Here is a 22,774-nt window from a genome sequence, read left to right as displayed (position 1 = left end):
GGAGACATCCAGCCATTAAACCTAGCGCTCCCCCCCCCCCCAATCTCCTTTGACCAAATCTCCTTCCTATCCGTTAAGAACGCTGCACATAAGAAACACACCTTGTCACGGTTGCTTTTAAAAGTCATTTTAATATGAAGAAAATTCTCAGGTATCCGGTCATTTCCGACTTTCCTCCAGGAGGTAAACACTCCTTGGTTCTTGTTGATTATTTCTCAAAGTTACTTTTTTTTTTAAGAACTGCTTTAGTTTTTAAAAGAAATGTGGACCTTTTTTTCCAAAAAGGAGCTTTCCAGCTTCACGCAAAGCTAAAAATTCAGCATTGCTTTCATCAAGAAGAAACGGAGATGGAAGGTTTTTGCCCCGCATATATTTTTCCAGCCCCTGCAAAAAAGAGTTTGACATACTGAAGGTGAAGGATTGTTTTAAGACACCGCAAATGCTAGGATAAACCAAAAGGTGGAGGTGATAAAACAGAATGCAGGTAACAGTTAAGAATGGTGAGGAAAGATTGTTTTGACTTTCTTTGCTTTCTGCAACAATCACAAACTCTCCTTATTTTTAAAATCAGTCCTTTTCTATCTACTTTATACACACTGTGGCTTTTTCCCACATCCACCTATTTTCACCAATTCTTTCAGGTTTTTTTCAGGCTTTTTCAGGCAGGTAGAGGCCTAACCAGGCTGCTTTCTCTTTTTATGCCACCAAGCGCTTTTAAAGCTTTTAAAGAGAATGTTTGCAAAATAAGGGAAGGGTTCCTAGGTGCACAAGGCCTAATTCAATATTAGCATTCTTTATGTGCAAAGCAACATTTCTGCTTGTAAATTCTGGCTCTTTCCATGTTTTGCAAGGAAAAAAAACCCCACGAGTAAATGTTTACAAAGGATTCTGCTGCCCTTATTCCTGAGAGTGCAAAAACCAGCACAAAGTTGTTTCCTTTAGCGACAAATATTTAACCGTTCTGGAGCTCAACAGAGAATAGTTTCCTGACCTCTCCAAAGTAAGAGACGAGAGGCGAGATCTCACACACAGCAGGCGGTTCCTCATCTTGGGAGAAACTGGAAAAGGGGAGGAAAATAAAACCATTTAAGGCTCTCACAAATACGCAAGCGCAACTTATGCTGGAGGATAATAAAGGCATCCAAATGCATTAAAGTGTGTTCCCCGGAATAACCTAATCTAGGACTGGGATAATAATCCCAGCAAGCTGTGATTCTAGATTTAAATATGTATCCAATTCAACTGAATTGCCATTGAACATGGAGGGTTTTTATATTAATTGTTAGCATCCAGGCATCCAGTAAATAGTTATAGTTGTTTCAATATCATCTTGAGTCATTTAGATCCTAAAAATCAATATTGACTTTAAAACATTCCCATCCCGCTCACAAAATAAACGCTTTTCAGAAGGCCACATTCACAAAGCCCTGTTTGTTGAATTTGTCACGTGGCTGGTTCACACAACCCACTGAACCAAAACCCAACAATGACTTGGCAGCAGGGGGCCGGGTTGCCTGCTCACCCCTGCAAAACCTCCGGCCCAACCCAGCCGATGAGCAGTGCAGGCCCACCTCTCCTTCTCTGGGATCGGCTGCCCGCCCTCCGCCACGAATCTGCCCCCCGCCTTGATGGCCCAGCGGTAATGCTGAGAGAGGAGCGAACGCCGCGCCGTGGATGGCGTGTCTCTAGCAGCCGTGTCCGCGTTCTTCAGGGGGGAGAACTCCTCTTCCCTCAGGACTTCAAAGGCGACAAAGTTCCTATCGACCCAGGAATAAAAGGTTGGGTGCTTAAAACTGGCAAACAGATTAATTCTAGATACCTCGTTTTATTTGGCAATGCCAAGCTAAGCATTTGAGGCAACACCCCCGTAACTGTGAATCGCTCTCCATTTCTTTATATTATTATAGATATTTGAGACATCCACAAAGATGGCTGTAATTCGCCACCTGTTTGCCTTGTGAAATTCTGGCTCGGCTACACAGGATGTCAGGCACCCCTTTCAATTAAACCCCCTGCATGGAGCAGATTTACCTGCCACAAGAGCAGATTTCTCCCTACACCTTAATGAGAACCCCTGATCCACGCAGGACACCGCTGAAATGAGGAGAGGGTCCAGATGCAGAGTGGTTTTGGGGGGGTTGCAATACTTCCGTGGGCTTTATGTTAATGTGGAAACTCAGATTCCTTAGAAGGCTGCAAAGCCCCCTCTCTGCCACCCCCTCCCCTCTGCAGCCACCTAAAGGAAAGAGAAGGCGCATCTGCCACTAACTTAGCAAACGGGAACACATCGAACACAAACTTCTCCAGCTTTATCCCGTTGGGCTCCAGCGGCTGAACCGGATTGCCCTCCTCATCAACGTAAGGCACTTTCTTGATGGCCACGTGGGGTTTCAGCTGCGACTCGAATTGCCTGGGGAGGAGAGAGCAGCATCTGCCAATGGGCACTCCCCCCAGACGTCTTTCTAGCCCCAGAACTGTCTTCAGGAAGCCTCAAAGTGGACCAGGACCATCCTCAGCCCAGCCGCAGCCTCCCCACATCAAGGAGCAGCAGGAGCAGCTGCTGCAGGAGATTTGCCCCTAATTTACTCCCATGCAGTCTGGAAACCTTTCTCAAAAGAGCTGATGGGGGAATATTGACTTGGCTATTCGGGATGAACAAAAAGAGAAGAAGAACTTTCTCTTGGTCTCAGCATGTGGTTTATGGCAACTTCCTGGAAACCGTTTCATAATTTTAACATTGGGAGGCGTTTCTGTGGTTTGTTCAGACACATTGCGTTTTTTCTCCTTCTGAATAATACTCAGCTGACTGGAGGTTTGGCAGAGCGCTTAAACTACCCCCAACAGCCGTCAATGCCCAGATTAAAAGCAGGCGGCGCTTTCTGGTTCTCCCTGCTGATCGAGAGTCTTCCTGGATCCAAGGAGGCACCAAGAATTCCTTTCCCTTCTTCCCTGTTGTTTTCGCTCCTGGCAAGCTCACCCCACTCTTGGGGGCCCTCGGTGCTGATGGGGGCCAGGGGAACTTACTCCGCTACCTCCCGAAGGAAATCGAGGCTGAAGAAATGGTTGCAGATGTTTCCTGCCCAGTAGGTCAAGCGGCCGTCAGGGCTGCGTTTCTCGGCCGTTTCCGCAGCAATCTCGCTGTACTCCACCACCTGGAATGCTCCGCCCACGCGACACACGGCCCCCACAGGCTCAGCGGGGTAGGCTTTCTCCACCACCTGCAAGGACGACGTTAAGAGCTCATTCATTTCAGGAGAGTCGGCATTGAAGAGACCCAGCGAAGGCTGCACTGCCCCTTTTTCACCTTGGCACCACAATCAGCCCCTTTCGAGACGCAAAAGCCGATGAAGACGGGGTCCGCCATTTTGACTAGGATGTTATCCACGCAGTAGACATGGATGAACTGGACGCCCCGTCGCTGCATGTCCTCCAGAATTTTGTAGTCCATCAGTGCGCAGTACAAGCCACCGTTGCCATCTGCAACACAGGAGTAAGCAAGGGCTTTCCCCCCATCGCCAGTCACCAAAGATGTTCCCATTTACCTTCAGTCCCTGCAGACCTTGTGTCCATCATTCCAGGTGGCTCCAATATATGACATTCACATCAAATACAGTGCACAGAAATGGCAGAGTTTCCAAAGTTCAGGAAGGGGCACCCAGCTCTGGAAAATAGCCACGCACCTGGCGCCATGGCGATCTTGCCCTTCTCCTCCAGGATCACCTTCCCATCAAAGGTAACAGCCGGCAGCATTCTCTGTTCAAACATGATCACATTTGACTTGTCCAGGTTGAAATAATTATGATCCTGGAAGAATTTCTCCGTCGGCCCCAGAGTGAACTCACTGGTCATGATGTACCTGCAAGAGAAAGGCATCCAGATCCCCGCGTTAGTGGATTTCCCACCGGATCCCTTTCAGGCACTGCTTAAGCCATCAAGGGACCCACCAGGGAACCACGCTCTGTGAGCCGAACTTCTCGCCGGCCAGCTGCTCCACCTTGCGGATCCTCTCGGCCTGGATCTGGTAGAGGGTCTTGTGGCTGGGCAGGCCCACGTCGAACATGCCCTTGGGGTAGGGCACCCCCAGGCGCGTCCCTTGCCCACCAGCCAGCAGCAGCACCGCCACCTTGCCCTGGGAGATCTGGCAGAGGCCTGGAGGATGGAAGGTACAGCTGGCACCAGCCCGCCTCTGCCCGGAGAGGCACCCCCCCGGCCCTCAGCCCCTCTGACCCCGGGGTGGGCACAGCGCCAAGCCATCCCTCCCCCCGGAGACGGGCCAGCTGGCGGGCGCGCCCACCTTCCTGCTCCCAGCGCTGCAGAGCCGCCGGGTCGCCGCTGCGGACGCCGCCCAGCGCCTCGGGCGGGAGGGGCTCCATGCGGCCGTCCAGCTTCTCCGGGCCTGGCGGTTCTTCGCCGGCGCAGGCCTGGGCCGCCCGGCGGCAGTGCTCGGCCAGCTCCTCGGCCTCCATCAGCGCCAGCGGCCGCAGCAGCGCCTCCCGCGGCCCCGGCCCCAGCTCGGCCCAGAAGCGCAGCAGGTGGCGCTGCCCGGCGCGCTCCAGCCGGCCAAGCAGCTCCTCTTCCGGAGGCGCCATGGCCGGGCGCGGCGGACGGAGGAGAGCCGAGCGGGGGGAGCGGTGCGCGCGGACAGGATCCCCCGCGCGCCCTTCCGAAGAGGCCGCTCGGCCGCTGGGCTCCGCCGCGGGTCCCGCCCCGTCCGGGCAGGCGGGCCGGCGGGGCGGGAGCGGGGGGAGCGAAGGCTCCGGAGGGCCGAGGCCGCCCCCTTCCCGCCCCTTCCCGCCCGGGCGGCTCCGGGGCTCCCGCCGCGAAATCAAACCTGGCGGCTCGGCCAATGGGCGTCCGGGGCCTGGGCGGGCGGCCAATGGCGGGCGGGAGGCTGGGCGGACGGCTGACGTCAGCGGGGAGCCCCGGCCGCCTCCACGCGCCCCCTTTGTCCGCCGCCGGGTCCCGATGGCGCCGGAGCGCGCGGCGTCGGGGCTGCCCGCGGCCTTCCTGCGCAGCCTGCGCCCGCTCTACGACATCCTGGACGAGCGGCGGCGCGGCCGCGTCCACCTGCGCGAGATCGAGTCGCGCTGGCTGCAGCCGGGCGGCGAGGCGGGGCCGCTGCCGCCGGGGGTGCTGGAGGGGCTGCGCCGGGCCGCCCCGCCCAGCGGCTACCTCACCTTCGAGCGCTTCGTGCTGGGGCTCCGGCTCGCGCTCCTGGGCCCCGGGCAAGACGGCGACCCCGCCGAGCCCCCCGCAGGGAATCTCCCGGGCCCGGCGCCCGACCCCGCCGCCGGACCCCCGCCGCCGCTGAAACGGGGCGCTCGGGCGGGCGGCGGCGCCCCTCGGGGCCTGGAGCGGAGCAGCAACGGCGGGCAGGCGGAGCAGCCGCAGGGCAAGCGAGCCGGTGAGGGACCCAAAATTCTGTAGCGGGAAGGGCTAGCCAGCTTCTCTGGCCATGTGCAGAGTTTTTTTCCCTGGGGAGCTTCCCGAGGATGATGGCAGGCCAGACCGGCCAGAACTCTGAATGATCTGGGTTTAAGTGTGGGTGGGAGTCTCCGGTGGGCCATGAAGGGGAAAGAACTGACCCAAGGGGCGGTTCACGCCCAGGATCGGGGCTGCCCGTGGCTCCCCATCCGAGGGCAGATGGCAAAAGGAGTTTTAAACTTGGAGTGGGCGAAGGACGGAAGGCACCAGTTCCTTGTGGGTGGGGGGTTTACCAAGAAACACCCCCCCCATCTTAAAGTGGGACACCCTCCGCCTCACGCTCCTCCTCCCCTCTGCAGTGGGAGAGGCCGGCAGGAGCCGGGAGCCTACGGAGCAGCTGGGAAACGAGGGTCCCTGCGAGGAGCCCCCGAGGCAGCCGAGCATCCGAAGGGAACGGCGGAGACACACGATCGCCCACGGAGTGGATTGTGAGATGGTATTGACACGTCTGCACAGCGGGACTCTTGTGCCCTCTGTGCCCAGCCCTGCCTGGCAGAAGAGCTGGCAAGGCGGAGGGATGCCCCCTCCCAGCAGGCTCTTTGATTTGGGCTGCCCCCCCCCGTGGAGCCCTGGGGGCGATGGGAGCTGTAGGCATCCAGAATGTGCCCAAGTGGGGAGAGGCGGCTGGGCCTGTCATGCCCGCTGATGCCCTTTCTTTCTCCCTGGCTGGCAGCTGAAGCAGACGAAGGAGCTGGAGAAGGAGAAGGACTTCCTGCTGCAGGGGCTGGAGCTGGTGGAGGAGGCCCGCAGCTGGTACCACCAACAGCTCCACCGCCTGCAGGGGCACCAGAAGCAGCTGGCACGGAGCAAAGGTCCCCAGGTGAGGACAGGAGGCAGGTTGGGGAGCCTGGAACCCTCACCCAGGGGGGAAGGGCTGGGCAGCCTGTACGGAAGGCCGGAAGGCGCCAGTGGTGGCCCAAAGTCAGACCCCTCCCCTTTTCCTCAGCAGGATGAGGGAAGCCGGACGCAGCTCAGCCAACTCTTCCCCCACGTGCAGGAGCTGAACCGGTGCCTCTGGCAGCTGCTCTCCCTCTCTGCCGAGGTGAGGAGCCCCTTGTGGGGGGAATTGGGATGGGAAGGGGGGCAAGAGTTACCCTGTGGTAGGATGGAGGGGCCAACAAATTGCACAAATAAAATAAAATAAACTTGGCTGGCATTTGCACGGGGCAAGGACTAGAAACCTGTTATGTGCTTTTCGCTAAGCCCCCTTTCCCTGCAGCCTGGGAACTCGAGCCCCCCCACCGCCTCGCACAGCCCACCTGCCACTCTGCTGGGCCCCTCCCCGTTCGCAGGGCCACAACAGACCATCAACATGTTGAAAGAACAGAACAGGCTCCTCACCAAGGTCAGCGGGGAGCAGAAGCCCCCTTGCACCCATCTCTTTCTGGGGGGGACGGGGGAGGCCCCAACCGGCCCCTTTGCTAACGCAGCTTTGGCCCCCAGGAGGTGACGGACAAAGGCCACCGGATCACCCAGCTGGAGCAGGAGAAGTCGGCCCTCATCAAGCAGCTCTTTGGTGCCAGGGCAGAAAGTACCAAGGACAGCGACCAGCTGGATTCCACCTTTATTTAGCCTCTGGACCTCTGTCGCCTCTTTCTGGGGCATTTGCCAGGGCCAGGAGTGGGGCTGAGACCACTGCTCCCATTGTCCTACCCCAAGGAAGCCCCCCCCCCCTGACTGCAACACTCCCGGACGTCCAAAGCACGTGTAGCAGCCCTATCAAACCTGAGGGGCCCAGGTTCTCACCCCTTAGAATAAGCACGGACCCCCTTTCCTGCCTGGGCTGGTTCTTTGGAGGAATGGGGCATTTAACAAAAAAAAAAAAAAAATTAAGGCTTGCATTTCCGTGCTGCTCTACTCCAGAAAGTGCCTGCGGAAGGGCATATATGCGTGTGCACTTCCTCTGTGTAACAGAAAACCTTCAGAATCTGCTTGCCTTCCTCCATTTTTCATCATAAGAGGAAGCTGCTGGAGATTTGGGATCCTCTGACATTTCCTCCAGTTGCTGCAGAGATCCCTTATGTTTACAAATAAATACTGTGTGTAGTTTTCATCTTCTGCGTGGCATTTCTGAGGATCTTTTTTTAAAAAACGCAGTACATGTGTTAGTTTTCTCTTTGTGCAGATCCAAATAAAAAAGTTAAACAAACCTGCAAACCTATTTTGCTGTTTCTTATATATTAGTGCCTGGCATATATCAAAGAAATTTGGGTATGGTGGAGTCTGGTCAAGGGATGCTGATAAAGTTAAAATCCAAAATTCTGGCCACAAGAGAGCTGTTTCCTCAAGAAGGGCCAAGTTAAGAATCTGTTTAATCAACTGGATCGCTTAGTTTCAAAAATGAGTTTTTCAGGGAATTAAGAGGGCTGTTCTCCAAGAAAGTCATCCTGGGTGATCTTTTTAAAGTTATTAATCTAGTTGTCAGTATTTTTGCACTGAACTTTGGGGAGGGGGCCGAGGTGGGCTAAGCCTAGCAGGCTCCCCCTCAGCTGCTCATTCCTGGGGAAACCGTTCCTGGAGCTTTGCTTTTTGTATTTTCAATGCAAGGCGGGGTTTTTCTTCTGGGGAAAGGTAGAAAGAAAGACGCCCCAGTGAAAGTCCTCAATCTTCCACTCCTCTGACCTCGGGGGCTTCTCCCCACAGTGAGCATCAACACGGGAGGGTCATGTGTGTTCCAGGCAACCGTCCAGAAACAACCGTGGACAGCATGCTCTTGGCTCCAGAGAGCCAATCTCTTTGTCCTTCCAGAAATGCTGGGGGGGGGTAGTCGAATGTCCACAGTCCTGCCCCACCCAAATGGGTTTCTGGCTTAACGTATGTTGCAAGGCGGATTGCCAGGAATGGATCTATTTTCAGTGTTCCTTTGTTTCTATCGTGTTGCAGCCCATTCCTCTGTTTATCGTCAGCCAGCCACACTCCCACCTGGTTTATGGCCCCTTTCTTAATTCCAGAGCAACCTGGGATCCCCCCCTGAAACATGGGCCAGGCTCTGGCCCAGATGTGCTATAAAGGCACTCTTGCATCACGCTAAGCCACAAACCCACATATGAAGCCAAGGCCAAACTCAGAACATCTGGGATCACATTCTAGTTAGAGTAATCTCTTTCCCAGACAAACTCCAAGATCACCAAGGAGGGGTGAGTGGGTGGGAGCTGAGGCAGGGCTGGAGACAACTGGAGCCCTTGCTCACTATTTGCCTCAGTCTGCAGCATCATTTCATGTTTTACCCTCTGAAGGAAGCCAGGAAGGGTTGATTATACCAATAAAGGAGAATATTTGTACCTCAGAGAAGATGAGAAGGATAATACTGCCTGGGTTAATCTACTCTTGGGGGGCTTAGGTTGCATCTGAGCAGTGACCATCCACAGAACCTTTGGCACTTAAATTCCCTGACTTACTACCTGGTCCACACTTGAGAAGGCTTCCCAGAGGGTAAGTCTGGAAGGAGCCGGGTCTGCAGAGCCAGGCTTAATGCAGGAATCCGGGCTTCCGCCCCCAACTCAAATTCTCTTCTTTTCTTGGCTTCATCCACTCCTAGGTTCAGGGTGAGAGCAGACCTCCTATCCAGTGGTCCAATATTGCTTTGGCTTTGAGCCCGTTCATATAATCACAGATGTTTTGCTAAAGTCAGAACGAGTTCCACCCTTCTCTTCCCAGAATTTGGCTCCTTCAGGAAGCCAGACATTCAGATGAGGGGCTCTTATGAGGAAGAAACATCCTGAGATTCTTTCTCGACCCAATTCTGGAGAAAAGCAACCCAGGTTGGTCTCCCTCTTGTGGATGGGCATCTTGAAGGCATCTGACCAAACTTCCTGGAAGCTCTTGAGCCAGGCCGTTTCAGTTCTGCCCAGTCGGGGCATCTCTGCCCAGATGCTCCTTGTTTCAGATGTGGAGGGCGATTGTCTTTTGTCCCAGAGAAGTTGGCCTCAAAGGACCCCTTGGACCTCCGTCCAAGTGGAAATGCCAAGAGACGGGCACCCCAGGCACTACTGGGAGTGTTTCTGCTTCCAAATTCTTTCCATACAAACGTTAACATTTTGTGCGGCTGGCATATAATTTTGAAAGAATGGAACAAACTGGAGAGTACGAGGGAACTTGCTATAATTAGTACTTTCTTTATCCTCCAAATCTCACGGGGGGGGGGGGCTATTTTATGCTACAAAGGTTGGTTTGTTCTGCTTCTCTGCTTGTTGGGTTGGCATGGAGGGCACTGAAGTCTTTGCCCCATCCGGTTGCAGAAAGGCTGTTTGTAGGGCTGGTAAACTTCTTTCTTGAAATCCAGGACTTCAAGCCGCGTCTATTGTCGGACTGGGCAAGGGCACTGCAAGAGGCCTTCGGGAAAGTCGTTCTGTCTCAGAGCCTCCTCGGAATGTACTCTCAGCGTGCCCGGAAAGAACTCCAAGTGGCAAGGAGTCTTCTGCATCTAGAAAGGACTCAAACAGGCCCTTAACTCGGAAGCAGGCATCCCTGAGAGTGACTTCCAGCAGGAGCCTAGCTGAAGATTTAGCTGCTTGTCACTGGGTTGGCTAAGCCGCAAGTGGGCAGGCTCACAAGCAGCCAGGCTGTTTGCCAACGTTCCCTCGGAGGAGTTCAACGCCATCTGGAGAGGCGCTTTCTCAAGACTGTGGCTGCGGTTCCCCCCCCTCCACACACACTCTTTTCAGCTTGCTTTGTTCCTCAAATGGATCTGACTGCTCCCTTCCAGAAGTGTTTCCTGAGGCTCTGGGAATCTCTGGTAGCCAAAGGCTTATTTCCAGGCGAAATAAAAAAAATGAAAGTTCACGTCCAGCTCACCAGAGAGAAACAAATGGGGAAATGAGCTCAGAGGCTCCCTGCACCACCAGTCGGTCTTAGACCTGCTGCTCCCAACAAGCCTCAGCACCCTTTTCCCCAGTGGGGGGGGGGACTGAGGGTGGAAACGCAGGCTGGGAGCCTAAGTGAGTCGCAGGCCAAAGACCTGGCAGCTGCATTCACACAATAGCTAAACTTGGTTAGGGCTAAGGTGTGGACAGCTGACCCTGGGGTGCCAAGTCGAAAGGTGGGCTAACCTCTCCCAGTTCCGGTCTAAAGGCCGGATCGTCTTGCAGTCCCTCCCTCGGTGATGTTCAGCACTGGGGAGACAGATTGCTCCTCCCGTGGAAGTTCCAAGGGGGAAGAGGAGCCTCTCCACGCCTCCTCCTCCTCCTCCTGGAGGCAGATTGGGCAATTTGGCTTCTCGGAGGAGGCGGGAGGCTCACCTGCCTCGCCACCCGGGTCAGCCCTTCCCCGGGCCGCGAAGGAGGCGGCGCTTCGGGGCTCCAGCCTTTGCTTTCGGCTTCGGCGCGGGAGCGGAGTCGGAGCAGGGCGAGCGGCGGCACCATGAGCCCCAAGAAGGCGGTGGTGGCGGCGCTGGGCGCGCTGTGCCTGGTGGCCGTGGCGGGACTCGTCCTGCTCTGCGTGCCCACCAAGGACGTGCTGGACCCGCCCGCCTTCAAGGTAAGGCGCGTCCGCAGCGCCGGCCCCGCGTCCCCCGGGGTCTGCCGCCGTGCGCCGCCGGGACTGGGGGCGAGGGGCTCCCGGCCGGCACCTCTGCGCCCACCGCCCCCCCGCCCGCGCAGCGCCAGCCCCGACCTCTCGCGCCGCTCGTGCCCAGCACGCGGGAGCAGCGGAGCCGGGCGGGGGTCAGCCGGGAGCCCCTCCGTCCCGGGAGGTGCGGGCAGGTGCCGAGGGGTCTCCCTGGCCGATGCTGAAAGCCCCCCTGCCGCCGCTGAGGAGGGCGGCCTCCCTCCTTTCGCCTCGGGGCTCCCGGGGCAGCCCCGGTTCCCACCGAGCGGCTGGCCTCGGTCTCGTGGCTGCTGCCCGGCTCTGCCCGTGAAGGAGGCTCTTTGCCTCTCAGGGACGGAGCCCGCGAGAGGTTTCGGCTTCGTGCTGTTTTCTGAACCCGTTTGACTGGCACAAGTGGGGGGCTGCGGGTGTATATGTGAGGAAGCAGAAGGAGCGGAGGAAGGGATCTTTTTCTGAGTGGCGTTTTGGGGGTGCGGACTGCCTTTGTCTGGCAAGCGTCTACTGGGGGCTCCCGAGTTTTATATTCTGGCAAGGGGGGGACGGAAGAGCCGCAAGAGAGCGCGGCGCTCGGTGGTCCCTCGTAGCCTCGGAGGGGCTTGGGTCCGGCCAGCTTTCTTGCTCTCGGTACACTCATCCCAATGGAATGAGAGCTTGGGAGGGAAGGAGCGCTCGATCCCGCTCCCCCAGCAGGGAAAGGCCGTCTGGGGCAACCATAACCAGAATGCTGGGACAAATTGGGCCTTCCTTTAGTGCCCACAGGCCTGGGCAGCCCATCAGGGCAGCTCAAGATAGACTGTCTCTGTCGCTGGGAGTTCTGCTTAGGCATGGGGCTCTCGGGACAGAGGTTGCCTCCACCCTTAAGAGATGGTCAAGCTGGTGAGAGAAAGAGGAGAGAGAGAGAGAGAGAGAGAGAGAGAGAGAGAGAGAGAGAGAGAGAGAGAGAGAGAGAGAGAGAGAAGGAAGCCTTGCTTCTTTCTTTACAAAGCAATCAAATTTTGCAGAATTACATAAGTGGAGGCAGCTTCCAAGCTAAACTCTCGGCTGTGGGAAACCTCTGGTGGAGGGGGAAGAGGGAGCCCTCCCACCTTTCTTTCCCTGAGACATTTCCTAATTCTCAAAATGCTAACTGGCAAAGCATTCCCCCCCCCCCCGCAACTCCTTTCCTTAATTTTCTGACCTAGACTTTTCCCAGGTCTTTTGGACTGCAAACCCCATCATTGCCAACTGGGCTGATAGGAATGTTACTCTGATCTTTTGGCAATTGTTTTCTCCATGTGGACTGCATCCTTGTTTTTTGTAAAGGTGCTTTGCCTCCGCGCTGCATCTAGTAGGGCAGCCTTTCCCAGAGGAATTCTGGGAGACCCGAAGCAGGTTTGGCTGCCAAAGGGGGCATTTCAAGTGGGGCAGACGGGCGGCTTGGCACCTGCAGCAGGAGAAGAGGGCAAAGGCTGGGCCAGGAAGACATTGCCAAACCGGTTTGTGTCTCTCAGGTTCCCTGCAGGGATCAACTGGGTGCTTCTTCGCGGTTCTTTTTCTGGTGCCATCTGGTGCCAGGAGGAAAGCCGCCTTGGGGGGGAAGGGAGGGGCTCCTAGCCTGGGACCCCACCCACGTGCTCTGCATCTGAGTTAAAGATTATCTGGGCAGTTTTGCCCTGGGACAAAAGAACAAAAAACCTGCTTTAGGAATATTCAAAGTAAAAGAAAGTCCACTGGGGGATTCAGCTCTTTCATCACTTCTCCCAAGTTGGGGGGGGGGGCAGGAAAGGCTTAAGCACTATCCTCTTCCTATCTGGTTATTTTGCAGGGAAGAAAGAGGCCTAAGGGCCTCTGCATGCAGTTCCCTGGCTTCTAAAACGGGCTGCTTTCAATTCTGAGGTTTCACTGAGTTACTTCTCCCCGGCCATGTAAGAAGGGAAACCTCCATGCCCCGCAGCAGTCTACCTGAGTATTAAAGGCTGTGGGAGACACGACCTGCTTGCAGACTCTGAAGGGGAGAGGGTCACGGAGGCTGGGTTAGCAAACCACAGCACCGATGCCCGCTGTGAGGCAGCTGTCTGCCAGGGACTCTCTGGGATGTTGGAAAAGCGTTTCCAAGCCTCGTCCTTACCTTAAAAGGTAGGAACTGGTGCGCTTTTTGACTCACACATCTTGGAGCCTGAAATAGGAGGGGGCAGGGCGGGACAAGGCCCCGAAGACCCCCCCCCAGCGCAAATGGCATTTCGCTTGTCTCCCCTCTGGTGGGCTGCCCCACGGAGCAGGCTGGGCACCTAATGGGGTAGGGCCTGTGGGGAAGAGACACGTGCTCGTGTGTGCAACTGGGGCAACGTGCCTGTCCTCCGAACGCCACACCTGGTTGTGCCTCCCACACTTGCCCTTCTTAAAGCCCTGGAGGACCCTGCCAGGGCCTCCTGCTAACGCTTTGAAATGCTGGAGATCAGCTTCATGGGAGGGGGGGGTGCATTGCTGTTGACCCAGCCTGCTTGCTTGGAATTTATCCAGAATTTAAGGATTTATCCTGGTTGGCCAAAGAGCAGATATACCTGCCTTCCCACTGAATAGTTTCTTGCTTGTCCTCTGGCTTTAGCTTTCACCCTCTTCCCCCCCCCCCCGCGCTGGGGCTCCTGTGAAGGTGCCAAGTGTGATTTCATTGCCTCCCTCCACCGAAAGGTCTGGAACGAGACAATGAGTGAGCCTGGCATTGTATCCCCCATGGTTTAAAGAAAATGTACTTAATGGATTCCTTTCTTCATCGAATGCTGGGAAGAGGATTAAGAGTTTAGCTGGGAATGGGGGGGGGGGAGTACAAGATGGGCAACACAGACTCATCGGCGTCCCAAGGGACAGACCTTCCCTGGCTCCAAACTCAGAAGGGCTGGTCCTGCAAAGTGCCACCGAGCTGTGGGGGGGTTAGTGATGGTCCTGCTGTGCACTTCCCTCAGGGTAGCTGATGGGCAGAGACCTCTGCCCACACCCCACCAGGGAATCCAGCAGGGCTCTGTGTATGTCCTGGCACAGCTGCCCATTTCGGGAGTCCTCTCCTTGGAGACTGGCCCAAGGCCAGTTTTAATTGGCCATTCCTCCTGGGATCATCACCAGAGTAACTGCTAGGGAACACAAATATTGCAGAAGTATGACGTCTGTGGCAACCCCCTTAGAGAGGATCCGGAGGAGGAGGAGGAGGAGGAGGAGGAGGAGGAGGAGGAGGAGGAGAGATCTGGAGCTCCCTCCTTGTAGAGGCCACTAGCCTGCTGTTGAGACTGCCAGGACAGAAAACTCTCCCTCCCTCCCTCCCTCCCTCCCTCCCTCCCTCTGAGTAGCCTTGTTTTATCTTCGGAGGGAAGAATGTTCTCCTTTGGAATCCAGGGAGGGCCAGCTCAGCTGATGTGGGGGAGGACCGTCTCCCATCTTCCCAGCACTGGGTGGTACATTTCCCCCTTAAAGGACGAGGCTCTCCAGGTGCCCAGGTGAGGTGCCGGCCTCAGGGCAGGAGGCAGACCCTCACTGGATGACCTCCAGCCCACGGCTTCCGGCTTCCACGCATGCAGTTTCTCTTCCCTCTACCAGCTTCCCCGGATGGGGATGGCGAAGTGCTCCAGAACAGGCCACCTGCTGATGCTGCTGAGTGTCTCGGGCAAAAGCTTGCCGCCAACTCAGTGCCATTTCCGCGTGAGAGAAGTGAAAGTGGTGGGTGGGAGGAGGTGACTCAGCCCCTGCCTGTGTTTGGGGCTTGAATTCCAATTTATTATAATAAATTGCGATACTTAGTTATTTCCTCCAGCCTGGATTGCTTTGATTCACCGATGGCCGGATAATTGAGGCAACCTGGAAGGGCTGCATTGCCTTCAGCCCCAGAGTCTTCTGTTCCGACCTCTGCATGGTTCCCCACCCAAACCTGGCTAATCTTGGCTGTGGAAGCTGTGAAGGGAAGGGAGAAGACTCGGCTGCCAGAATGCAGCAGTTGAGAAATGCTTTGCAGAATGGGTGGGCTCCATGCATTGCTAGCGAAGCGTCTCCAGGACAATTAAACGCCAAAGAGGGTGAGTGGCAGAGTGCAGAATCCACAGATTATTGTCAGACCAGCAGAAAACACAACTTGCTGGCCTCTTTGGGCTGGGAATGGCCAAGGGTTGTGGGAAAGCACACATTGGTGTAACGATTGAGGTCAAAGGAACGTAGCTGACATCCAGATTTAGGAGACCAAAGAGGCTAGTTCTGCAGTTCCTTCTTCCTCTTTTTCAAAACCTCTCCGAACTTTGTCAAACATTCCAGTTCTTTGCCTGGAACGCATCAGCTCTAAATTGTGGACCAACCGGTGCAGCTCTGGGGTAAGGGGGTCAGTCTCCCTGATGGTTTGGGGCTGGAATGTCTGGGCCTTGAGCTGGGCTCTAGCAAGTCCAGTTTGACATTCAAGGCTCCCTGGGTTAAGCAGAGGGGGTACCAGGCAGGGAAGTGACCGACTGGCTGTCCAGCGTGAAGATATGGGGAGGGGGATTGGAGGGAGCACAGCCAAGAACCGCTTTTGGAGAAGCTGCCCCAGAGTTAGAAACTGGGAGAAAATCCGCAGGGTTCAAGGACGGGAGAGGATCCTTGCTGCAGAAAACAAAGTCTGCACGGGAAGAGAGAGGGTCCGGCTAGGGGGGAAACCTGGCAGGACCCTCCAAGGGCAGCAGGTCCTGCCAATCACAGTGGCAGACCCAAAAGAGGTGAGAACAAACAAGGGGAAGTCTAAAGAACGGAAATATGGCAGCCTTTGCTCGTTGGTCTCAATGGTGCAGAGCGACCTGGGGGTCCCTAATTTTTCATGAAGTTTTGGAGGGTCTTCCAGTCTGGGACAGAGGAAAGGGAGGCTCCCCCCCCCAGGAAGCCTCCTTGCCGGAAGTCAAAAATCTGCTGCTGCATTGTGGGGTTGATTTTGATTTGTTGACTGCTGGATGGAGCTGTCTGAGGACTCATCAAGTTGCTGCTTGTTGTAGCACAGGACTCAGTCCCGAGTCTCGCCCCACAAATTTCCCACCTGGAGCTGTAAATAATTGGCAGGCTTGAAAATATTTAGCCTCAGCTCTGCCAGATTCTGACTAAGGCGGGTTTCCTGTGTGTGTCTAGGCTAATACGTTTGTACTGTAGATAATGGAAGTTCGGCCAATTGTTGTTTTGCTCCATGCAGCAAAAGCCAAAATCATAAAAGCGTTGTTTGCCTGCCCTCCCCCCCCCAATTCCCAAGGCATGTGGAAAGAGCTTGGGTGGGAGGAGACCCTTTGTTGTTGTTAGTTGCAAAGTCCTGTCCGACCCATTGGGACCCCATGGACAATGTTCCTCCAGGCCTTCCTGTCCCCTACCATCTTCTGGAGTCCCTTTAAGCTCACGCCTGCTGCTTCTGTGACTCCATCCAGCCACCTCCTTCTCTGTCATTGTCCCCTTCTCCTCTTGCCTTCCATCTTTCCCAGCATCAGGCTCTTCTCCAGGGAGTCCTTCCTTCTCATTAGGTGGCCAAAGCACTTGAGTTTCAACTTCAGGATCCGGCCTTCTAAAGAGCAGTCAGGGCTGATCTCCTCTAGGACTGACCGATTTGATCGCCTTGCAGTCCAGGGGACTCGCAGAAGACCCTTACTGATGTTTCTATCACCCCTTTTTCCCCTTCTCCTCCTGTTCAGTATGGGATAGTGCTGGATGCAGGGTCTTCCCACACGGCCATGTTTGTCTACAAATGGCCGTCTGACAAGGAGAACGAGACCGGGATCGTCAGCCAGCACAGCGACTGCCACGTGAAGGGTAAGCAGAATCCGGGCTCTGCATCCCCTGCCCCCTCCCCTTGCTGATTGTGGGAGGGGGCTGTTTGTCCTCCTGGGAAAAGGAGTTTGCGGTTGGAGTCCCCGAAATGTTGTTGAAAGCCCTGGACGGGCGTCGTTTCGTCCCCAGAACTGGGGGAGGCCAAACCCAGAGAGGGTCTCCCTTCTTCTCCCCAGTCCAGAGACTCTTCTTGGCCTGCCACAACTTGGGGTTCATCTAGGTCAGGGGTGGGCCTGGACGAGCCCACCTGGGCACTCTTGTTGAGGAGCAGAGGGCCTGGGTGGTCCTGTGCCCGGGGCAGCCGAAGTTCAGGGTGACTTAGAGCTGGCATGAGCCTCGCTGCCAACTGAGGTTTCCATTCTGCATTGGTGCATTGGTGCTGGCAGAAGAAGGGCGTTTGGGCAGCCTCTCCCTTCCTTCTTTTGTTCCCTTTCTTTTTTTCCCATGGGCATCGGACAAAGAGCTGGGGTGGCTTACCTGGCTTAAGGCTGCGGCTGCTGGGATCCTCTGGGAGGAAGGAGTGCTTGGGCACGGCCTGGCAGGGGGCCAGGGGCTCCTCCAAGGGCATGGGAGAACATTAGCTGTCCCAGGTGGGGCTCATGCCAAGGCCTGGACCCAGTGCCGCCCTGGCTCTTTGTTTGGGCAGCTGGCAAGGGTTGAGGGTAGAGCCTCTGCAGCAGAGCAGTCTTCCCCAGCCTGGCCTTTTCCAGATGTTTGGAACTGAATTCCCACCACATCTGGAGAGCAGGAGAAGGCAGTGCCAGGAAAAAAACTCAGCAAATCCTCTCAGGTTTCTGTTAGGGGCTGAAATACTTTCCTCCCTTCTATGCCTGGCGAGAAGCTCCCCCCCCCATTGGGCATGCCGGGCAGGTCCACCCTCAGCCCAGAGGGGGATCCCACTGGCCAGGGACTCAGGGCGGATGGATCTTGCAGGGGAAGGCATCTCAAAGTACTCCGCAAACCCACCGGCAGCTGGGGAAAGCTTGATAGCCTGCCTTGACCAGGCCCTGGAGGACGTCCCGAAGGCGAGGCACGCCATCACCCCCCTCTACCTGGGTGCCACGGCTGGCATGCGGCTGCTGAAGTAAGTTTTGGTGGGCTTCCAGCCCCAATGGGGAGACCCCGTTTCCCGAGCTCAGAGGGGCTGAGGTTGGCCATCCTGTCCCCTTCTCAAGCTTGCTAAGGTAGTGGTGCCCACTTGGTAATGGCTGGTGCAATTCCTCCCGTCCACTCTTCTCTTGGGGCAGAACCGATTCAACCGATTCAACCGAGTCAGCCCCGGTCCAAGCCATCAAGCATTTCATTATTTGTGTGTGTGTGTGTGTGTGTGTGTGTGTGTGTGTGTAGCATTTCTAACCCCCAGGCTTCAGGCAGCGTCCTTGAAGCTGTGACCTCCACATTGAAGAAATACCCCTTTGACTTCCGGGGAGCCAGGATTCTGAGTGGGGAGGATGAAGGCTTATTCGGGTGGGTCACCGCTAACTACCTCCTGGAGAACTTCGTAAAGGTAGAACCGACCGGCTTCTCGCCCGTCCTGTGCCTTGCCTTTAATCGGGGGTCTTTGCAAAATGGAAAGCCTCTTGCGTGCTGTTCTTCCTCCGAGTCCTGTGTGATTGGCCGGTCTTGCTCTGATGTCACCGCAAGATCACAGCCTGATTGGCCACTGGTTTAGCTTCGTGATGTCACAGAAGGCCTCCTTGTCTTCTCTTCCCAGTACGGGTGGATCGGGCAGTGGATCCGTCCCAAGAAGAGCACGGTGGGGGCCATGGACCTGGGGGGCGCCTCCACCCAGATCACCTTCGAGACCACGGGGGCCATTGAGAGCCCTGCCAACGAGGTGACCCTGAAGCTGTACGGGCAACACTACAAAGTCTACACGCACAGCTACCTCTGCTACGGCATGAATGAGGTCCTCAACAGGCTGATCTCCAAGGTGCTGAAGGTATGGCCTGGGCAGGAGCTGCTGTGGTACGGTTGTGGTGCCGACATGCTGGGACTGAGGAGCAGGGAGCGAGGGTCCGGTTTTATAGGGCCCCTCGGCTGGGATTGGCTCCTGCAGGTCAGCTGACAGAACGTTCCCAAAGGTGGGTGCTGCAAGGAGCCCCCCGAACCACCATGGAGGGAAAGGGCCTGCCCACCATCTTGGTGATGGCAGATACCGAGTGTGTGTGTGTGGGGGGGGGTTGCCCCTCTCTTCTGCTTAACCAGCCCCTTCCATCTATTTTTCCCTGCGCAGGCTAAAGCTTACGCCCTCCGACTGGAGAACCCCTGCTGGCCACAGGGATTCAAACACAGCTTCCCCATGGAAAGCATCTACGGGTCGCCCTGCGTCAGCACCGAGAAGCCCCTCAACTACTTCCCCATGGCCACGGTGAACATGAGTGGCTCCGGGGACCCCGCCCAGTGCATGGTGCACGCAGAGAGCCTCTTCCGGTTCACGGGCTGCACTTATTCCAGCTGCTCCTTTGACGGGGTCTTCCAGCCCCCCGTGGAGGGAAACTTTATTGTAAGTCTCACTGAGGGTTGGGCCCTGGCGGTCCTGGGACAGCCGCTGCAACTGAAGCAATGGGTGCTCCGTCATTGGAGGGTTTCAAAAAGAGACCGGACAACCATTTGTCTAAAATGGTGTAGGTCTCTTGCTCGAGCAGGGGGTTGGACTAGAAGACCTCTGAGGTCCGTTTCAACTCTTGTTATTCTGTTATACGATTAAGTCTTTTCTCTTGGCAGGGATGGAACGCTACTGCCACCCTGTGGGAAAAGGGTGGCATGACATCCCTTTTCCTTTTGGGGCAGGGTGTGCTCTTAATGGATTGGTTGATTCCCTGCTTTCCTTCACTTCCACCTGTGTCAGCTGGCGGGACTTTACAGCGTTTCTCCATTTTTTTTTAAATGGCATCTCCCTCAAATATGATTCATGCCTGTGGCAGTAATCCAGAAGTGGGGTGCCCCCCCCCCCATAGTCCTGGGGATGGACTGAATCACTTCATTTTTAAGAGAACTCAGTTTGGGTTGGCAACTGCCACTCCTTCCCCTTCTGAAAGAGAGGTGACACCCATTATCCTATATATTTGACTGTCTGTTTAAAAATGTGTTGTATTGACCCCATTGGTCATATCACTTTAAGGATCTTGAGTGAATTGCTTTCTTTCTTTCTTTCTTTCTTTCTTTCTTTCTTTCTTTCTTTCTTTCTTTCTCTCTCTCTCTCTCTCTCTCTCTCTTTCTTTCTTTCTTTCTTTCTTTCTTTCTTTCTTTCTTTCTTTCTTTCTTTCTTTCTTCTTCTTCTCCTTCTTCTCCTTCCTCCTCCTCCTCCTTCTTCCCTTAAAGGCCTTCTCTGCATTTTTCTACACGGTGGATTTCCTCCGTTCAGTGATGAAAAGGCAGGTGGCCACACCAAATGACCTCAAAGAAGCTGCGGAAGCCCTCTGCAGCACGCCCTGGAGTGAGGTGGGTTTGTCTCCCTGGACTTTCCTTTACTAATGCAACCAGGGCCAAATTCAGCTTTGTGCGTCATGTAAACATCAGGAGTTCCCCCCCCCCAGAACCTACACCCAAAGTCCTTTTTAAAAAATGGGCTCGCGCTTGAATTGAAATGGGGAGTGCTGTGGTTTATGAGTAGGACAAGAGATGGTAGTTTCAGGGAGGTCGCCTGCCACCTCCAAACCAGGTCTACCTCACAAGTCTGTTGTGAGAATTAAAAAGGAGAAGATGGAAGCATGGAGATTTCCTTCAAAGAAGGAAATGAATGTAATTCGTATCTAAAAGGAGTGCCATTTCTTTCTGCCCCTCCAGCTGCTCAAGAAGGCACCAACACTGGAGCCCCATTTGCAGAACTACTGCTCGATGGCCACCTTTGTCTCACTGCTCCTCAGCCGGGGCTACTCCTTCGGCAACACCACCTTCCCCAGCGTATCTTTCCAGAAGAAGGTAAAGCTTTCCTGGTGGCTTTGAGAGTGGAAAGCACGGAGGCCCAACAGGCCTGGGGAGGGCCGGTGTCCTGCAGTCGCTGTGGGTCGGCTGTGGGCCCTGAGAGCAGCTGCCGGATTGGGGCATGCAAGCGAGGCTCAAGACTGGATATATGATGGAGTCTTTATGCAATTGTGGGCTTTCCCTTTTGCAGGCCGGGGACACGACCATCGGCTGGGCTCTGGGCTACATGCTGAACCTCACCAACATGATCCCGGCAGAGGAGGCCGGCGTCCGCAAGGGCACTAGCTTCGGCCCCTGGGTGGGCCTCATCTTCCTCTTTGTCGCCATCCTCCTGAGCAGCTTAATCAGCCTTTTCTGCCTGCTGAAGTCCTCCAAGGGGCACGGGGGCGTCTAACCCCTGTGGGAGCCCTGGCCTCGTGTGGGGCATAGGATACTAGTTCTCTTCTATCCCGCCTTCTCTGGCCTCGCACACCAGGAACGCCAGCGTTTTGCCAAAACTCAGGAAAGAAGAAATTGGCAGCCCACCCCCTTTCCTGCCCCCTTTTTCCTTCCCGGAGGTGCCACCATGAGGGCCCCACCTTCAAGGAAAAGGTGCCACCGTTGGCAAGGAAAGCATCTGGAGACCTCCAGGACTTCCGTTCGTCCTGCTCCTTGTTAGACTCGGGAATTTCTAATCAAGGGCCCATCCTAAACTCTTGAGCCAGCAAGACACCGCCCCCACCCCAGGGCAAATGACCCTGGGAGGAAATATCCTCATGCATCTCTTTAACTATGGACGCCAGAAGGTGTGACCATCCCCAGGATCTTACTGCCTCTCAGCAGACACCAACCGCCTTCAAAAACTGAGGTCCTCAAAAAGCAAATGGGGTTGTCCAAAAAGTGTACTACGGAAACTTTAATTGGGCCCAATTCCCACTGGACTTCACTGTGGGGTGGGTGGGGGGGCTCCCATCAGCCAAATTGGTCCAGATGAGCTTAAGACTTTGTGGAGAGCTGTTTGAGGCAGCCACAAGGATGTCTGAGTGTCACCCACAAGGGCGGGAATTATAGAAACTAATTGTTATTGTTTGTAAATATAAACCCAGATAACATGCTGTTTACCAAATATTAAGGTGATTGTTAAAAAATTAATAAAATATATTTAAAAAAATATACCTAAATACTGTCAGGCGCAATAATTAAATTCAGTGGAGAGATGCCCAAGTTAGACAATTCCTGCATAATCATTGGGGCACAGAGGCTGCAAAACTGAAATTGCCTATTCTTTTACCTAAAAATAAATCACCCAGGTTGCACTGGAGACAGCCGGTTCCTGCCCTACCCCATTTATGGAATGTCCACACATGGGTGAATTTGGGTAACTGTTTTTATTTTAATGGCAGATCGTTGTGTAATATAAAAAGCTACAGGATTTGGGGGTTGTTTTTTTTTTTTGGTATTCTTTACCTTCACAGTGCAACAATATTAAAGTCTCCCATAGTTGGCTTCTGCAAAAAGGAATATTTTCTGGGTAGGCAGAAAAATGCCTCTAGCACTGCAAACCGGGGAGATAGGAAAGACGCGGATGTGACGGGAAGGGTAGAATTTTTAAAGAAAATGAAGTTGGGAGGTTACTGCTGTTGGCACCCTGTTCCCCACGTCCTGTTTTTCCCGTTTTGATACTCAATTCCTACCAGTGTGTTTTGCCTTGCACTTTTATTCGGTGCTTTTGCGCGTCTGGCCCTTGACTGTATTCGGCCTGTTTTCCGTGTAAAGAAAACAAAGTGATGTTTGCCTTAAAGAAATTATAATAAAAGCTGGCTTAGCGATTGACCGGGTTGATCAGGAGGGCGCCGGGGCCGAGGGGGGCGCGCGCAGGCGACCCGGGACCGGCGGGGGCTCCGCGCGCAGCCGCACTCGCTCGCCAGGCGCCCGGGCAGCCTGCGCACCTGCGGCCGCGGCAGGTGGGCGGCGCGGGCGGCGGCCTCGGGAGGGCGGCGTCATTGGCCAGCCCGACGCCCGCCCCCCCCGCCCCGCCCCGGCTCCGCCAGCG

At 55.3% G+C, this 22,774-nt stretch overlaps 3 protein-coding genes across 7 annotated transcripts; 2 read left to right on the top strand and 1 right to left on the bottom strand.

Moving 5' to 3' along the window:
- Positions 1–111: 111 nt before the first annotated feature.
- Positions 112–5,295, bottom strand: UAP1L1 (UDP-N-acetylglucosamine pyrophosphorylase 1 like 1). 3 transcript variants are annotated; one of them, XM_039344982.1, is made up of 9 exons: positions 5,178–5,295; positions 3,945–4,149; positions 3,681–3,856; positions 3,305–3,477; positions 3,025–3,218; positions 2,270–2,410; positions 1,572–1,757; positions 992–1,058; positions 112–384 (listed from the first exon to the last, which is right to left on the bottom strand). In XM_039344982.1, the coding sequence occupies exons 2-9, from the start codon at positions 4,058–4,060 to the stop codon at positions 253–255; spliced, it is 1,185 nt and encodes a 394-aa protein (XP_039200916.1). In that variant the 5' UTR covers positions 4,061–4,149; positions 5,178–5,295; the 3' UTR covers positions 112–252. The 3 variants fall into 3 exon arrangements, with proteins under 3 accessions (XP_039200916.1, XP_039200917.1, XP_039200915.1); XM_039344983.1 differs by lacking the exon at positions 5,178–5,295 and adding an exon at positions 4,832–4,932; XM_039344981.1 differs by lacking the exon at positions 5,178–5,295 and adding an exon at positions 4,295–4,796.
- On the top strand, positions 4,930–7,641 carry SAPCD2 (suppressor APC domain containing 2). 2 transcript variants are annotated; one of them, XM_039344985.1, is made up of 6 exons: positions 4,930–5,404; positions 5,784–5,920; positions 6,158–6,304; positions 6,434–6,526; positions 6,704–6,829; positions 6,928–7,641. In XM_039344985.1, exons 1-6 carry the CDS (start codon positions 4,966–4,968, stop codon positions 7,054–7,056), a joined length of 1,071 nt encoding a protein of 356 aa, XP_039200919.1. In that variant the 5' UTR covers positions 4,930–4,965; the 3' UTR covers positions 7,057–7,641. The 2 variants fall into 2 exon arrangements, with proteins under 2 accessions (XP_039200919.1, XP_039200918.1); XM_039344984.1 differs by having other exon boundaries at positions 6,431–6,526.
- Positions 7,642–10,772: 3,131 nt separating this feature from the next.
- On the top strand, positions 10,773–21,892 carry ENTPD2 (ectonucleoside triphosphate diphosphohydrolase 2). Of its 2 annotated transcripts, none has more exons than XM_039344978.1 (9): positions 10,773–10,959; positions 16,680–16,797; positions 17,749–17,899; positions 18,163–18,322; positions 18,530–18,757; positions 19,052–19,321; positions 20,140–20,259; positions 20,605–20,739; positions 20,933–21,892. In XM_039344978.1, the coding sequence occupies exons 1-9, from the start codon at positions 10,843–10,845 to the stop codon at positions 21,134–21,136; spliced, it is 1,503 nt and encodes a 500-aa protein (XP_039200912.1). In that variant the 5' UTR covers positions 10,773–10,842; the 3' UTR covers positions 21,137–21,892. The 2 variants fall into 2 exon arrangements, with proteins under 2 accessions (XP_039200912.1, XP_039200914.1); XM_039344980.1 differs by lacking the exon at positions 10,773–10,959 and adding an exon at positions 14,381–15,065.
- The last annotated feature ends 882 nt before the right edge of the window (positions 21,893–22,774 follow it).

The sequence above is a fragment of the Crotalus tigris genome, unplaced genomic scaffold (genome assembly GCF_016545835.1).
Source record: "Crotalus tigris isolate CLP2741 ecotype Arizona unplaced genomic scaffold, ASM1654583v1 scf7180000017940.1788314, whole genome shotgun sequence".
NCBI lineage: Eukaryota > Metazoa > Chordata > Lepidosauria > Squamata > Viperidae > Crotalus > Crotalus tigris.
This window is presented reverse-complemented; position numbering and strand designations above follow the sequence as displayed.